At 43.8% G+C, this 17,866-nt stretch overlaps 1 protein-coding gene across 2 annotated transcripts in view; it reads left to right on the top strand.

The window, feature by feature from the left end:
• The window catches only part of LOC117354690 (oocyte zinc finger protein XlCOF6-like), a 31,621-nt gene extending 14,005 nt beyond the window's left edge, over positions 1-17,616 (top strand). Inside the window, exon 3 of one of the 2 annotated variants that reach the window (XM_033932561.1) lies at positions 13,963-17,616. In XM_033932561.1, coding sequence (XP_033788452.1) covers positions 13,963-16,361 — 2,399 coding nt within the window. In that variant the 3' untranslated portion in view covers positions 16,362-17,616. The remainder of the gene's footprint in view (positions 1-13,962) is intronic. The other variant, XM_033932562.1, reaches the window with a different exon arrangement.
• The last annotated feature ends 250 nt before the right edge of the window (positions 17,617-17,866 follow it).

Here is a 17,866-nt window from a genome sequence, read left to right as displayed (position 1 = left end):
CTCTTTCCCTCCCTTCCTCTCTCCCAAGTTCATGCCTTGTGTCCAAAACGCACTCCCTCCCCCTTTTGTGTTCCGTGTTTGCCTCCCAGCCCATTTTTGCAACTTTCTCAGCAAAACGAAGCTCAAGCCGCGAGGCTTGTCTTCTGCTTCCTGCCTGCCCTGCCGCGCACAAATAGCCGAACGGAAGTATTCTCCGACGTCAGCGCTGACGTCGGAGGGCAGGCTTTGCTTAAGCCCTCCCTCCGACGTCAGCGCTGACATCGGGGAACGCTTGCGATCGGCTATATGTTAGCTGCAGGGCAGGCAGGAACAGAAGACGAGCCTCGCGGCTCGAGATGTATTGAATTCCGCGGGTCCCCCGTCCAGCTCTCTCCTGTCCACGTGGGGCGGACCGCCCCTCTCCCTAGACTGGTGGTACTGCCCTGATGGCGGCCCTGACCATACGGCACACCAGGCAACATCTCGCGGCACACTAGTGTGCCGCGGAACAGCGGTTGAAAAACACTGATCTAAAGTATCTCTCTTGGAAAGTGGTGTTTCTGATTGTCCTCACGTCTGCTCGCAGGGTCAGTGAGCTGCAAGCCTTGGTTGCGGATCCTCCTTTTACTCTTTTTCATCATGATAAGGTGGTCCTCCGTACACATCCTAAGTACTTGCGTAAAGTGGTTTCGGATTTTCACCTCAACCAATCCATTGTTCTTCCTGTGTTTTTTCCTAAGCCACATTCTCATCCTGGGGAAGTGGCGCTCCACACTCTTGACTGTAAGAGGGCATTGACTTTCTACCTGCAATACACTCAGGCTCATCGGACTACTCTTCAACTCTTCATATCATTTGATCCGAATTGGTTGGGGTGTCCCGTGTCTAAGTGGACCTTATCCAACTGGTTGGCTGCTTGTATTTCTTTCTGCTAAGCTCAGGCTGGTCTCTCTCTGCAGGGTCGGGTCACGGGGCATAAAGTCAGGACGATGGCGGTGTCTGTTACTTTTCTCAGATCAACGCCTATTGAGGAAATCTGCAAGACTGCCACTTGGTCCTCGGTTCATACTTTCACCTCTCATTATTGTCTGGATACTTTCTCCAGATGGGATGGTCAGTTTGGCCAGTCAGTTTTGCGTAATCTGTTCTCCTAATTTGCCAACTCTCCCACCATCCCATTCTGGTTAGCTTGGAGATCACCCACATGTAGAGAATATGCTGCCTGCTTGTCCTGGGATAAAGCACAGTTACTTACCTTACCAGGTGTTATTCAGGGACAGCAGGCAGATATTCTCGCAACCCACCCACCTCCCCTGGTTGGCTTCTTTGCTAGCTATCTGAACTGAGGCCACGCTGAGGAGACACGCACCCTAACTCGAACGGGAAGGCACACTCGCATGCGCGGTGCAGCACCAGCAAACTTTGAAGATCTTCAATCAAGTTTGCTTGAAAAGCTGTCCGCAACGGGGCTCCGTGGATGATGTCACCCACATGTAGACAATATCTGCCTGCTGTCCTTGGATAACAACACCTGTTACGGTAAGTAACTGTGCTTTTCTGAAGAGCTCTGCGTCGAATCTAAATGCCTTCTTGCACCACGGCTTTTGTTGTTTTCATCGGTAAGTTGCTGTGCGGTGCGTCAAAAAATAAAAAATAATAATTGCCTTTTATTTTTATCCTCGTTGGGCCTGGGGGACCCTGGGTTTCCGTCCGGCTGCAGCTACTCCTTTCCCTTATGTCCCGGCCTGTTACAGAGTTTAAAAAGTGTACACAGTGCAGTCGGGTGATTTCAATCACCGACTCCCACCGTTGGTGTATCCTGAGCCTGGTCTCCGACCACCCTACCGAGTCTTGCCCGCGTTGTGCCACTCTCCAACCGCGGGCTTTTCGTCGACAGCGTGCCCGGATCCTTGAGCTCTTCGGAACGATGGAACAACCTGCAGACAAGACCTCAGTTCCGACCTCGGCCCTGAAGTAAGTCACCTTCGGCCTCGTCTGCTCTGCCTGCTAAGGCCTCGTCCTTGGGTAAGTCTCCTTCCTCCTTAAGGTTCCGTACCAAACAAGCCTTCCACGGAATCTCTGGCATCCCAGGCAGTGAGTGCAGTCCTACCAGCCTCTACGAGACCTCCCCCCAAGCGTGCCTCCAAATTAAGGGAATACTCTTCCTCAAGGTCGCCCTCGTTGGAGCGCACTGTTGCACCTGTCCGACCAGATCCATTGGTCTCGTTGCCGATGTTTGAGGACATGCTTTTTTTATTTTTTTATTAATTTGAAAATTATCACAAGTAATACACTTGTTAAAGAAATACAGATAGGTAATAACAACATAACAAACAAAATTATAAATGCGGCATTTAAATTATCATCCTTCTTAGACCTCAAAATCAAGAAAAAAGAGGAGGGATCCAATACATTCCATGGAGGGAAATAAAATTAAAAAAAACTTTTATCAGAAAGCTGACTACGTTAAACAACCCCACTTATCATAAATCCAACAGATCATATACATTACTTATCTTTAGAGATCTTTTTAAGGTCTAGAAAGTCTCTCAATTGTGATGGTAAAAAGAAAGTGTACTTAATCCCCAAATATCGAATCAAACATTTACAAGGGTATGCCAAAAGAAAGGAAGCCCCCAAACTTTTAGTCTCATCACGCAGAGAAAGGAATTCTTTTCTGCGGTCCTGTGTTATCTTAGATACATCAGGATAAATCCAAATTCTTTGTCCTGAAAATTCTTGATTTAAGTTCCGAAAGTAAAGTTTCATTATAAGGTTTAGGTCTTGTTCAAACACCAAGGAGACTAAAAGCGTTCCCCTTTCCTTAACATCTGAAAGAGATTCCTCCAACATTGCAGTCAAATTTTTTTCCACCACCAAATTTCCTCTTTCATCAGCCTTAGTCATAGCAGTAGGAATATAATAAATTTTATTTATAGGAGGAATAGATTGTTGAGGAATTTTAAGAATTTCAATCATATATTTTTTAAAGTAGTCAAGAGGATTTAATGTCGGTGATTTTGGAAAATTTAGTATTCGTAAATTTAGTCTCCTATTAAAATTCTCAAATTGTTCCAATTTAGTATGCACATATGTCTTATCTTTAACCAGCATTGATGTTATTGCCTTTAAGTCTTTAACTTCAGATTTAACACAGGTTATTTGTTCAGCAGAGTCATGTTTAGTTTGTTGAATTATTTTAGATAAATTATCCACTTTCTCTGAGAGATTATGTACCTCTAATGTTGATCCTGAAAGCTTGCTGTCGAGGCTCTGCAAGGCCTGCCAAATGGTCTCTAGTGTTACCACCGGGGGAGTCTGAGGCAGCGATGAACTCGCTGAGGCTCCCAGAGTCAGTTGCTCAACTGTCCTTCCCACGGGCGCTCCTTCCTCCAAATTCAAGTCCTGATCCACGACTTCCGCCCCTGGACTCTCTGTCGGGGCAACCCGCGTTGACGTTGGACACGGCGGTGCGCTGGATACCGGAGGGGACAGTGAAATTTCATGCCCTAAGAAGCTGGACGCTCCATCGTCCAAGCTTGCAGCAGGGCCCTCTTCTCTCGGTTCCGAGGTTGTAAGCTGGCTCAGAAACCTCTCCAGGGTTTGTTGCTGTACCGGCGTAGAGGTTCTGAGCTGGGAGGAAGCCGTTCTCAGAACCCCCTTCCTTTTAGTATGCGGCATCAGGACACAAAGGCTCCGTAGAGGATTCAAATATATGAAGAATATCAAAGAGTTAACCGGCCCCTCGGGAGAGGTAAGAGACGCCAGACTTAGCGTGCAGCCATCTTGGATCCTCTTGAGGACATGCTTAAGGCAATTCTGACAGCTATTAAATACTATAATCAAGAGTTTGGTCTCAGTCTCTACCTGCTGGTCATGATGATCTATTATCCATCAGTAAAGCCTATACCAGTCTGTAGAGTCTAAAAAAAAGAAAATTAGCAGGTAAGAACCTAATTTCTCCTTTTGTAAGAACCTGATAAAATCGAATATCAAAGATTAGAGGCATACAGACAACAGAAAATGATGGTTTTCCGGGCCACCTGCCCTTGACAAATTATGTAATGCCCCTCCTTGTCCTGTTCCAACTGCTTAAGATTAGTGACCACTCTTTTTCTGAACAGGATTACCACCCCTCTTTTCTTCTCCACTGCAGTGCCTAAGTTTCCCATGCTCTATCACATCTAAATGTGTCTCTTACAACATCCACCTTATGACTCTACAAATGTTGCAAAATCTTAGAGCACTTGATGGGCAAGTTTATCCCCCCCCAACATTATTTTTGACCACTTTTACTATGCATTCAGGAAGGACTTCCGCTTTTTCCACCTCCTATAATACCTGGACACAGCCACCACAGCCCCAGTCGTCTCCTTCACCCTATATACCAATTCCATACCCATCATTGGGCTTCTCAATCCTACAGGAACCATATCACATTCTACCTCTCTCTTCTGAACTCCTCCCCCTTCCCATTCACTTTCCTTCCCTTTCCCTTCTATCTCCTTCCCCCCCCCCCCTCGGTATTCCTTCAACCACCAGTGTTGGCTGGAGCTCCATACTGGAGAAAGGCCCACACACTGGCTAGGCTGCTCTGGTAAAATACCCTTATCCCATAGCACCTCAGACACTCCCCCACTCACTCCCCTCAATCTCAACAACTCCCCCGCAAACCTTCAACTCACCCGCTCTACCCCCCCTTTGCATCACACAGACAACCATATCCATGGCCAAACTAGACAAAATAAATGCTTTGCGCACTATTCGTCTACTTTAAACTGCAGACCTTAAACCAGTCTCTCCCGGTGTGTCTCAGTCAATTTACCGATTAGCAGCAGTACCAACGGCAGTTGTATGATGTTTCCAAGCATCACACACTCTCTGCCAGGATGCTGCCCAGTCTTCTCCTACCACTGCATTGCTGGTCCTCTGAGCTTCCTCTGGCAAGCGGTCCACCATCAGGGCAATCAAGGCATCCCAAGCCTCTTCAGGTGTTTTCACTTTCTTGGTGACAATTCCAACCGTTAACTGTAACTGTTGCAAGAATTTTGTGACCCCCTGAAAATCTCTTCACTTCCTCAAATTGTCCGCTGCCAAGTCCTGAAACACTGCAACTGTAATTCCATTCCACTTATAACTGTTGTGACGCCTCACTGCCTGCAAGATGGATTCTTTCACACTAAAGGAGGTCGTCTCTCACCAAATTGCTCTGTGGGTGCCCCAGGGCTCTGTGCACATGTTCTATACCAATTTCCATATGATTAGCATTGTCTCCATTAGCTAGCTGCAACAATTTCTCACAGATGTCCTTGGCCACCTTCCTCACATCCTTGTATCGCTCTTCAGGGACACCCCGTAGATGCAGATTGCAGTGCCTGGTGCAATTTTCAAGGTCCTCCAGTTTCAACCAGATCTCCATTTTATTGGTGTGGAGGACCTCAAGATCTGAACGGACATCCATCACTCCTCTACTACCTTGTCAACCTGGGCCTCCAATTTCTCCTGTAGATCTTGCTTGAAGTCCAAGACCACCTGTCAAATGTCCAAGCAAATGATAAGTATGTCCTCTCTCAACCCAGCAATTACATTCTCAAGCCCATTAGCGTTTGACTGCTCTTGAGCATTGTCTTTCAATCCAACTCCATCTGCAGATGGCACCACGCAGTTCTCCAAATTAGTGACCTCTGTCATCTTGAATGTGCTCAGGAAACTGCTGTATTTCTCTGCAGTGCTCCCGAACGGTTACTTGCAAACCGGTACGCTTCCAATTTTTGTTGAGTGGTCATGGTGTCATCACTGTACGGGAGGATAGTAAATTGAGGGGAAGATGGTACTGCTATCAGGTACTATTAGCTAATTTTGCTGCACCCCCTACAGACCTTCACTCTCTCGTGTCCTGATAACATGAGGAGAATGGTGAAAGAGAAACTTAGAGGAGTAGCAGCAAAGGTGCTTGGTGAGGGCGTGAAACCTTTTGTAAAGACTTTAGCTTTTTCTGAAATACTGCCTGCATATGGAAAGGGAGAGCAAAGAGTGAAAAACACAGAGGACTTTAATAGATGGCTCAGAGCCTGGTGTCATCAAGAAGGCTTCAAGTACACAGGAGGATGGGGAAATACATGGAAGGACAAGAAGCTATATTGCACTGATGGGCTACATATTACTACAGCAGGAAAAAGAAACCTTGCAGAGAAATGTAGACAATATTTTTCTAGGCATTTAAACTAGAAGGCGGGGGTGGTGTATGTACGAAGGACAATTATAGAGACCACTCCCGGCAAAAGAAAAGATGTGATAGTAGTAAAGACTGCAACATAAGCAATATCAGCAACTCATTTCTTAGTATTGCAATGGAAAGTGAAACGACACAAAAATCCATACGAAAAAGGAGATTATCGCTGAAAAATAGCTGGAAAGCGATGACCACAAATGCTCGCAGTCTAAGCAACAAAGTTCATGATCTGCAAGCCCTGATATTAGAGGCAGATCTAGATATTGTTGCTATCACAGAGACATGGTTCAGTGAATAACATGGATGGGATGCAAACATACCGGGATACAATCTTTTTAGGAAGGACAGAGATGGTCATAAAGGTGGAGGAGTAGTTCTCTATGTAAAGATCAATATCCAAGCGACCGAAATGCAAGGGACCTGGGGAGAGGAAGAAGCGATATGGATTGCTCTGAAAAGAGAAGATGGAACTTCTCTCTACGTGGGTGTAGTCTACAGACCTCCGACTCAATCGCAGCAAATTGATAAGGATCTGTTAGTGGATATCCAAAAGTTTGGAAGGAAAGAGGAGGTTCTGCTGTTGGGAGATTTCAACCTACCGGATGCGGACTGGAATGTTCCGTCTGCGGAATCGGAAAGAAGTAAGGAGATTGTGGATGCCTTTCAAGAGGCTCTGCTCAGACAAATGGTGACGGAACCCACAAGGGAAAAAGCGATATTGGATCTGGTCCTCACAAATGGAGAGAGTATCTCTAATGTTCGAGTGGGTGCTCACCTGGGTAGTAGCGATCATCAAACGGTTTGATTTGATATAACGGCTAAAGTGGAGAGCGGCCGCACAATACTTAAAGTCCTAGATTTCAAACGTACGGACTTTAATGCAATGGGAAAGTACCTGAAGAAAGAGCTGTTAGGATGGGAGGACATAAGAGAAGTGGAAAGACAGTGGTCTAAGCTGAAAGGAGCGATAAAAATGGCTACGGACCTTTCTGTGAAGAAAATCAATAAAAACAAGAGAAAAAGGAAGCCGATATGGTTCTCCAACCTAGTGGCTGAGAAAATAAAGGCAAAAGAGTTGGCATTCATGAAATATAAAAAAACCCAAGAAGAGGAGAGCAGAAAGGACTACAGGGTGAAACTGAAAGAAGCCAAGAGAGAGATACGTTTGGCGAAGGCACAGGCGGAAGAACAAATGGCTAAAAATGTAAAAGGAGATAAAAAATTTTTCAGATATATTAGTGAAAGGAGGAAGATAAAAAATGGAATTGCTAGGCTAAAAGATGCTGGGAACAAATATGTGGAGCGTGATGAGGAGAAAACAAATGTGCTAAACAAATACTTCTGTGTTCACAGAAGAAAATCCTAGAGAAGGATCGAGATTGTCTGGCAAAGTTACACGAGAAAATGGAGTAGATTCTGCGCCTTTCACGGAGGAGGGTGTTTATGAGCAACTTGAAAAACTGAAGGTGGACAAAGCGATGGGACCAGACTGCATCCATCCCAGGATACTAAGGGAGCTCAGAGAGGTTCTGGCAAGTCCTATTAAAGACTTCTTCAACAAATCTCTGGAGACGGGAGTGATTCCTGGGGATTGGAGGAGAGCGGATGTGGTCCCTATTCATAAAAGTGGTCACAGGGATGAAGCAGGAAACTACAGGCCGGTGAGCCTCACTTCAGTTGTTGGAAAAATAATGGAAGTGTTGCTGAAAGAAAGGATAGTGTACTTCCTTGAATCTAATGGGTTACAGGATCCGAGGCAACATGGCTTTACAAAAGGCAAATCGTGCCAAACGAACCTGATTGAATTTTTTGATTGGGTGACCAGAGAGCTGGATCGAGGACATATGCTAGATGTAATTTACTTGGATTTCAGCAAAACCTTTGATACAGTTCCTCATAGGAGGCTGTTGAACAAACTTGAAGGGCTGAAGATAGGACCCAAAGTGGTGAACTGGGTCAGAAACTGGCTGTCGGACAGACGCCAGAGGGTGGTGGTTAATGGAAGTCGCTCGAAGGAAGGAAAGGTGACTAGTGGAGTCCCTCAGGGTTCGGTGCTGGGGCCAATCCTGTTCAATATGTATGTGAGTGACATTGCTGAAGGGTTAGAAGGAAAAGTGTGCCTTTTTGCAGATGATACCAAGATTTGTAACAGAGTAGACACCGAAGAGGGAGTGGAAAATATGAAAAAGGATCTGCAAAAGTTAGAGGAATGGTCTAATGCCTGGCAACTAAAATTCAATGCAAAGAAATGCAGAGTAATGCATTTGGGGATTAATAATAGGAAGGAACCGTATATGCTGGGAGGAGAGAAGCTGATATGTACGGACGGGGAGAGGGACCTTGGGGTGTTAGTGTCCGAAGATCTAAAGGCGAAAAAACAGTGTGACAAGGCAGTGGCTGCTGCCAGAAGGATGCTGGGCTGTATAAAGAGAGGCATAGTCAGTAGAAGGAAGAAGGTGTTGATGCCCCTGTACAGGTCATTGGTGAGGCCCCACTTGGAGTATTGTGTTCAGTTTTGGAGACCGTATCTGGCGAAAGACGTAAGAAGACTTGAGGCGGTCCAAAGGAGGGCAACAAAAATGATAGGAGGCTTGCGCCAGAAGACGTATGAGGAGAGACTGGAAGCCCTGAATATGTATACCCTAGAGGAAAGGAGAGACAGGGGAGATATGATTCAGACGTTCAAATACTTGAAGGGTATTAACCTAGAACAAAATCTTTTCCAGAGAAAGGAAAATGGTAAAACCAGAGGACATAATTTGAGGTTGAGGGGTGGTAGATTCAGGGGCAATGTTAGGAAATTCTACTTTACGGAGAGGGTAGTGGATGCCTGGAATGCACTCCCGAGAGAGGTGGTGGAGAGTAAAACTGTGACTGAGTTCAAAGAAGCGTGGGATGAACACAGAAGATTTAGAATCAGAAAATAATATTAAATATTGAACTAGGCCAGTTACTGGGCAGACTTGCACGGTCTGTGTCTGTGTATGGCCGTTTGGTGGAGGATGGGCAGGGGAGGGCTTCAATGGCTGGGAGGGTGTAGATGGGCTGAAGTAAGTCTTAACAGAGATTTTGGCAGTTGGAACCCAAGCACAGTACCAGGTAAAGCTTTGGATTCTTGCCCAGAAATAGCTAAGAAGAAAAATTACAAAAAATAAAATAAAAAAATTTAAATTGAATCAGGTTGGGCAGACTGAATGGACCATTCGGGTCTTTATCTGCCGTCATCTACTATGTTACTATGTAAATCAGACATGCATATTGTTCAAAAATACCTTCCTAGAAGCTCAGATTAGATGTATTCCATGTATTAAAAAAGGAGGAAGGAAGACAAGATGGCAGTTGGTGTAGTTAACGAGTGAGGTGAAGGAAGCTATTAGAGCCAAATGAGAATCCTTCAGAAAATGGAAGAAAGATCCGACTGAAAATAATTATAAACAGCACAAGGAATGGCAAGTCAAATGGAAGGCACTAATAAGGAGAGCAAAGAGAGACCTTGAAAAGCAAAAACACACAATGAAACATTTTTTAGGTATATTAAAACAAGAAGCCAGAAAGAGAATCTGTTGGAATGCTAGATGACTGTGGGATAAAGGGGATATCAGGGAAGACAAGGCTATAGTTGAGAGATTAAATTAATTCTTTGATTCAGTCTCCTCCGAGAAAGATGTGGGGAAGTTACCGGTGCCAGAAATGGTATTCAATTCTGATGAATCAAAGAAACCTGTAACACTGGATGATGTGATAAGTCAATTTGTCAAACTGAACAGTAGCAAATTACCTGGACCAGATGATATACATTGAGAGTGCTGATAGAACTGAAAATTTAACTTGCAGAGCTATTAGTAAATTTTGTAATTTTTCTCCCAAATCCAGCATAGTACCAGAAGACTGGAGGGTGGCTAACATGACGCCAACTTATAAAAGGGTTCCAGAGGTGATATGGGAAATTATAGACCGATGAGTCTGATGTCAGTTCCAGGCAAATTGATAGAGGCTATTCTGTTACGTCCTATCCGAATTCCATACGCTAAGTGTTCAATCCCAACCCGCAGTCTGGGTATTGCAGAAATCCACAACTTTTCTGAGCCACATGCTTCACCCTCCTTAGCCTGAGAGCTGGTAAATAAATCCAGTTTCACTTTCTGCAAGCAGTCCTTGCAGAAGTCTTTTGCAGTTGTTCTGCTTCTATTTCTTTTTTTTTTTTTTTTTTTGCTTAAAGTTCGTTTCTCAGTGGCTTCAGTGCCTTGAGGCCCCTTTTCGGTGGTCCTCTATTGGAGGAAAAGATGCAGTCCTTCGGTGCCAGACTTCAGCTTCACAAAGAAGCTCTGGTGGATCTGTGGAGACAGCCTGCTGTGTGTCACCATTTATAGACTGGGGGGGGGGGAGGGGGCCGGTGGCCTTGTCACAGGTTTCAAAAGCAGGCTGTATGCGTCTGGAGCGAAACCCACCAGGCTACCTTTCCCGCCCTGACTGCATTGACGAGGTTCCATGAAAGCAGAGGTCATAGTCGGTTTCTGGCCGGCTAGCAGTCCAAAGATTCTCCACATTTGGAGAAGTTTCTGAGTCAGAAAGTCCTTCCTGTCCATTCAGCTGCTGTTAAAATTGCTGACAGGCATGGCACTGCAGATTCTGTGAGTACCTCCATTATTTCCTATCAGAACTTCGGGGATGGCTTGTAAAACAATTTAAAAGTCATATCTCACAGTTTTTGAGAGTAGGATTCAGGATCTCCACCTTCTCAGACCCCAAATAGCTATTTTTTATTTTCAGATTTTGTTTATTTTTACTGTTTTTAGTGCAAATTTGTGATGGCAGCCATCTTGGATTTAAAATCAATCTAAACTTTTATTTCTGCCTTAAAAACCCTTTGATTTGACTCAAAATCAATTGGGATGGACTCCCCAGCCCCTAATCTATTGAATGTGGACATTGATTGCTTTGTGTGCTGTAGCGCGCTAGGGAAGGGGGTAAGAGCTTCGGACTTCACCTCCTCCTCTTGACTGGGGAGCCTGCCTGGGTTCGTGCTTTATGAAGAAAATTTTGCCTAGAGGCTTTCTGGAGTTTGGCGCAGTATGCCTGCTTGAGTCTGCGGACTGTTGATGCAACACATGTACTTCATCAGAGTCCTGCCACGGTTGTGGAGTGGACTTTTACCAGATTTTATTTGGTTCGTCTGAACAGTATATCCTCAGACCCTGCTCGTTTGATGAAGTTGGTGGGTGCTTCAGGGCTTTTTTTGGTTTATGGCGAAGATTCCTGTTCATGAGCTGTCTTGTCTGGCTGTGCCTGACTTCGATTGCAGTAATTGCCATGCTGTTTTTATGGTACTTCTGTCTCCTGCCACTGTATTTAATTTGGATCTGGCTGATGCCTTTGATGAGACTGGTCTCCTCAGCTGCTTTGAGCGTCCGGATTCGGACGAGCTGATCCTTTTTCACTTTTGCAGTGGGCTTGTATCCGCCTCTTTACAGCTGATGTTCTGAAAGAGTTCCATTTGAATTTTCTAAATTCTCCAATTTCTTCCAAATTTTCTAACTTCTTCCAAATTCTCCAAATTCTTCCAAATTCTCCAATTTCTTTCAAATTCTTCCATTTTCTTCCAAATGCTTCAATTGGATTTTCCAGTTCTCTGGCTTCGGTCCTGGACCATTTTCCTGTGCCTTTTTCCATTCAGTCCACAGTTCCTTGGTCTGATTTCAGAACAACCTGATCCCCGGAAAGCTCTTTCTGATCAGCAGCCGTCTTTTTAATGGCCAGATTATTGTTGGTATAAGTCTGGCTGACCGCTACTCAGGTGTTGAGAACGCCGCCCTAAATTGCTCTCTGTGATCTGCAGGCTTCTGTTGCGATATCTGGAGGCTACCAATGACTTTGGCCTCTCTGACCACCTCTTTGGTCTGGCTCTGCCTGCAAAGGCAGGCCAGCCTCTAAGGCTACCATTTCCAAGTGGATTTGCATGGCCATTTGTGCGACTTATGTAGCAGCCGGGGAGAAGGCTAGGGGTGTGGGCTCCTTTGAACAGAGGGGTTTCTCCTCTTGGAGCAGAGACGTCGGCTGTGTCTCTGGATGAGATTTATATACTTTCACCAAGTTTTGCAGGATCGATATGGCGGCAAAGCAGGATATTGCTTTTGGTTCCTCTGGATTGACAGTGGGCTCATGAGCCCCACCCTGACTTTTTGGGACTGCTGTCTTACATCCCACTGGAAAGAGACTTGGGAGTTATGATCGACAAGTCGATGAAGCCATCCACACAATGTGTGGTGGCGGTGAAAAGGGCGAACATAATGGTAGGAATAATAAAGAAGGGGATCACGAACAGATCGGAGAAGATTATCATGCCGCTGTACCGGGCCATGGTGTGCACTCATTATGGAGTACTGCGTCCAGCACTGGTCGCCGTACATGAAGAAGGACACGGTTCTACTTGAAAGGGTCCAGAGAAGAGCGACTAAGATGGTTAAGGGGCTGGAGGATTTTCCATACAGTGAAAGATTAGAGAAACTGGGACTTTTCTCCCTCGAACAGAGGAGATTGAGAGGGGACATGATCAAAACATTCAAGGTACTGAAGGGAATAGACTTAGTAGATAGACAGGTTGTTCACTTTCTCCAAGATAGGGAGAACTAAACTAAACCTTAAGTTTATATACTGCATCCTCTCCACGGAAGGGCACTCTCTACAATTGAAAGGGGATAGATTCCGTACAAACCAGAGAGTGGTAGAAAACTGGAACGCTCTTCTGGAGTCTGTCATAGGGGAAAACTCCCTCCAGGGATTCAAGACAAAATTTGACAAGTTCCTGCTGAGCTGGAACGTGCTCAGGTAGGGCTAGTCTCAGTTGGGGTACTGATCTTTGATCAGAGGGACACTGCGTGAGCGGATTGCTGGGCATGATGGACCTCTGGTCTGACCCAGCAGAGGCATTGCTTATGTTCTTATACAATAACGAAAGATTAGGTTCTTACCTTTGTTAATCTTCTTTCTTGTAAATCCTCACTTTATTCTGAGAACCCGCCCTATACTCGCTGATTCACCAATTGTCTGCCTTACAAATACAAGTACACTGGGTTTCTGACCGGTCTATCTAAGAGTGCCATCAGACTGGGTTTCGCAATTCATCTGTGGGGTTATGTAGTTCAGGTGCCCCCCTCTGTGAGTGCAGGCTGTGTCTCCCTTTAGCACTGTTTTGTCATTCAGATTTTCACTGTTTTCTAACCTGTTATTTCATTTTGAATTGTTGTTGTTTTTGTTTATATGATCAGAATTGATTTGCTTGCCAGAGAGTTCCCCGTTCCTCTCTCTCTCCCTTATTCTTATCCTCTACAGATGTTCCTGGCTGCTTTAAGACTGAAGTAAAAGGGGATAGAAGGGTATAGATAGAGGATTACTATACAGGTCCTGGACCTGATGGGCCACCTCATGAGCAGACTGCTGGGCATGATGGACCTCTGGTCTGACCCAGCAGAGGCATTGCTTATGTTCTTATGACTGCAGTGGAGAGGAGCATGTTCAGTGATGAATTGCGAGAGGGAGGGGGTAAAAGACTCTGAGGTTTTGAGGCTTCCTACAGATCCCTGGCGGGAGGAAGGAAATAACCCACTGGTCCCGGAATAATGTGAGGATTTACAAGAAAGAAGATTAGCAAAGGTAAGAACCTAATCTTTCGTTGCTCTTATCATACACAGGATCTACCATAGAAACTGCTTCTATTTTATAACTCATGAGTCATATCTTCTGTTTATATCAAGCAGATCAGCAGATCCGACATGAATGGGAGAGAAAAAAGAATCCAGGAGAAGAAGCGGTAGAAATGGAACAAATCCAAACACACTCAGAAAATGTCTGTAAGAATATTTCCCAGACACCTGAGAAGATTAACAAAAAGAATTGTAAGCATAAATCAAAGGAACTGAGAGACCCTACAGGAGACTCAACAGATGAAGGCATTAAGTGTGAGAGAACTGACAGCGAGATCAGTAACATCCCAGAGGACAAGAGAGACATAGCAGAGAGCCTTTTCCAAATTAATAAGAGTGATAAAGTGACTTTTGAATTCCACCATGGCAAGAGAAAAAGAAAAAAAAAATGCCATAAAGAACTCCAAATACAGAAAAGAGGTCTAATAAATGAGAAACCATTTACATCTACTGAGTGTACTAAAAGCTTCACTCGGTTTTCACGTCTAAAGAGTCATAAAATGACCCACAAAGGGCACAAACCATTTACATGTACCAAGTGTAATAAAAGCTTCACTCGGCATTCAGTTCTAAAAAGACATCAAATGATCCACACAGCAGACAAACCATTTACATGTTCTGAGTGTAATAAAAGCTTCACTCAGCATTCAGTTCTAAAAAGGCATCAAATGATCCACACAGCAGACAAACCATTTACATGTTCTGAGTGTAATAAAAGCTTCACTCGGCTTTCAAGTCTAAAAAGTCACAAAATGACCCATACAGGGCACAAACCATTTACATGTACTGAGTGTAATAAAAGCTTCACTAGCCTTTCATATCTACAGAGTCACAAAATGATCCACACAGGAGACAAACCATTTACATGTACTGAGTGTAAGAAAAGCTTCACTAGCCTTTCATATCTAAAGAGTCACAAAATGATCCACACAGGAGACAAACCATTTACATGTTCTGAGTGTAATAAAAGCTTCACTCAGCATTCAGTTCTAAAAAGGCATCAAATGATCCACACAGGAGACAAACCATTTACATGTTCTGAGTGTAATAAAAGCTTCACTCGGCTTTCAAGTCTAAAAAGTCACAAAATGACCCATACAGGGCACAAACCATTTACATGTACTGAGTGTAATAAAAGCTTCACTCGGCTTTCAAGTCTAAAAAGTCACAAAATGACCCATACAGGGCACAAACCATTTACATGTACTGAGTGTAATAAAAGCTTCACTAGCCTTTCATATCTAAAGAGTCACAAAATGATCCACACAGGGTACAAACCATTTACATGTACTGAGTGTAAGAAAAGCTTCACTAGCCTTTCATATCTAAAGAGTCACAAAATGATCCACACAGTGTACAAACCATTTACATGTACTGAGTGTAAGAAAAGCTTCGCTCAGCTTACAAGTCTAAAAACACACCAAAGGATTCACACAGGACACAAACCATTTACATGTACTGTGTGTAATAAAAGCTTCATTCACTCTTCACATCTAAAAAGTCACAAAATGATTCACATGGGGTACAAACCATTTACATGTACTGAGTGTAATAAAAGCTTCACTCAGCATTCAGGTCTAAAAAGACATCAAATGATCCACACAGGAGACAAACCATTTACATGTACTGAGTGTAATAAAAGCTTCACTCGGCTTTCAGGTCTAAAAAATCACAAAATGATCCACACAGGGCACAAACCATTTACATGTACTGAGTGTAAGAAAAGCTTCACTAGCCTTTCATATCTAAAGAGTCACAAAATGATCCACACAGGGTACAAACCATTTACATGTACTGAGTGTAAGAAAAGCTTCACTAGCCTTTCATATCTAAAGAGTCACAAAATGATCCACACAGGGTACAAACCATTTACATGTACTGAGTGTAACAAAAGCTTCATTCACTCTTCACATCTAAAAAGTCACAAAATGATTCACATGGGGTACAAACCATTTACATGTACTGAGTGTAATAAAAGCTTCACTCGGCTTTCAGTTCTAAAAAGACATCAAATGATCCACACAGGAGACAAACCATTTACATGTACTGAGTGTAATAAAAGCTTCACTCGGCTTTCAGGTCTAAAAAATCACAAAATGATCCACACAGGGCACAAACCATTTACATGTACTGAGTGTAATAAAAGCTTTACTAGCCTTTCATATCTACAGAGTCACAAAATGATCCACACAGGGCACAAACCATTTACATGTACTGAATGTAATAAAAGATTCACTCGGCTTTCATATCTAAAAATACACGAAATGATCCACACAGGAGACAAACCATTTACATGTGCTGAGTGTAATAAAAGCTTCACTCAGCTTTCACATCTAAAAGTACACGAAATGATCCACACAGGAGACAAACCATTTATATGTACTGAGTGTAATAAAAGCTTTACAAAGGTTTCACATTTAAAGACACACCAAAAGACCCACACAGGTTGAATTCATATAAATGTACTAAGTGTAATAAAAGCTTCATTCACTCTTCACATCTAAAAAGTCACAAAATGATTCACACGGGGTACAAACCATTTACATGTACTGAGTGTAAGAAAAGCTTCACTTGGCTTTCACATCTAAAAAGTCACAAAATGACCCACACAGGGCACAAATCATATACATGTACTGAGTGTAATAAAAGCTTCACTCATCTTTTAAATCTAAAACATCACAAAATGAGCCACACAGGGCAGAAACAATTTACATGTACTGAGTGTAATAAAAGCATCAGTAGGCTTTCAGATCTAAAGAAACATCAATTGATCCACACAGGGTTGAAACCATTTATATGTACTGAGTGTAATAAAAGCTTCACTGTGGTTTCAAATTTAAAAGGCACCAAGCGATCCACATAGGGTACAAACTATGAGCCTAGTATTGCTAGCTGTTAGCATATCTGTTGACTAACCAATGTCAGCAAAGGCCTAAGTGACATTATATCAATCTGACTCTGGAATGTTGATGCAGATAGACCCTAAATACTCCTGCACAGAATTCACATACATTAAGCATCCAGCTACTTGAATAGAACAAAAACTAATTCCATCTACCATTCCTGAAAGTGTCACACCTTCCTTATCAATTAAACTAACCATTGTTTCAAACAGTTTACAAATTATAAACAGAAAGATACTGGGAAATACAATATTTTGATTCTTTTAGACTTTTAGTACAGTCTTTAATTCTGTCAATTCTTGATTATTATAATATTATTTACCTGGCATCTTGCAAGAAAAATTTAAAGCGTATTCGTTTAATTCAAATATCGGCCGTACTTCTAATTTTGGTCTAAAGAAATATGATCATATTAGTTATTTTTACCAACAACTATACTGGTTGCCTTTTGAGGCACGGGTCCTTTTTAAATTGGGTGCTTTTGTTTTAAGGCTCTCTTTGGTTTGGCCCCAAAATATTTATCCTCTTATTTCAAGTTTTACAGTTCAGTAAAGAATACTCGTAATCTAATATAATAAAGCCCTAAGCACACATGCGCACTCCCACCTGCGTGCTCCCATTTTCCGTGCGCTGTAGGGGACCTCAGGTAGCAGTGTGCATGCGTGAGAATCCCCCGAGGCGGATGTCGGCCGCGGCAGCTGTCGGCTGCTGCAGGCTGCAGCGGTGGCTGTCGGCGGCTGCAGGCCGCAGCGGAAGATGGCTGAAGCCTGGCTGGAGGAGGATGAGGAGGAGCTGCGAGAGCTCCGCAGAGGCAGGAGGTGAGGAGAGAGAGACAGAGACAGATGGATGAGAAGGACAAAGGGGCTACTAGGGGGACCAGGAGAGATGGTAGGGGATAGGGGGAGATTGACTTCAGGGAGTGTGGAGGGGGCAGAAGAGAGAGATGGTCTTGGGGAAGGACAGAGGGGGACAGCAAAGGGAAAGATGGCAAAAGAGGTGAAACAGGGTCAGAGAGAGATGGTAGAGGGTGTGAAGGGGAAAGGGAGAGATGG

This window comes from Geotrypetes seraphini, chromosome 2 (genome assembly GCF_902459505.1).
Source record: "Geotrypetes seraphini chromosome 2, aGeoSer1.1, whole genome shotgun sequence".
Lineage (NCBI taxonomy): Eukaryota > Metazoa > Chordata > Amphibia > Gymnophiona > Dermophiidae > Geotrypetes > Geotrypetes seraphini.
The sequence above is the reverse complement of the archived record's forward strand: the minus strand, read 5'-3'. Positions and strand labels throughout refer to the sequence as shown.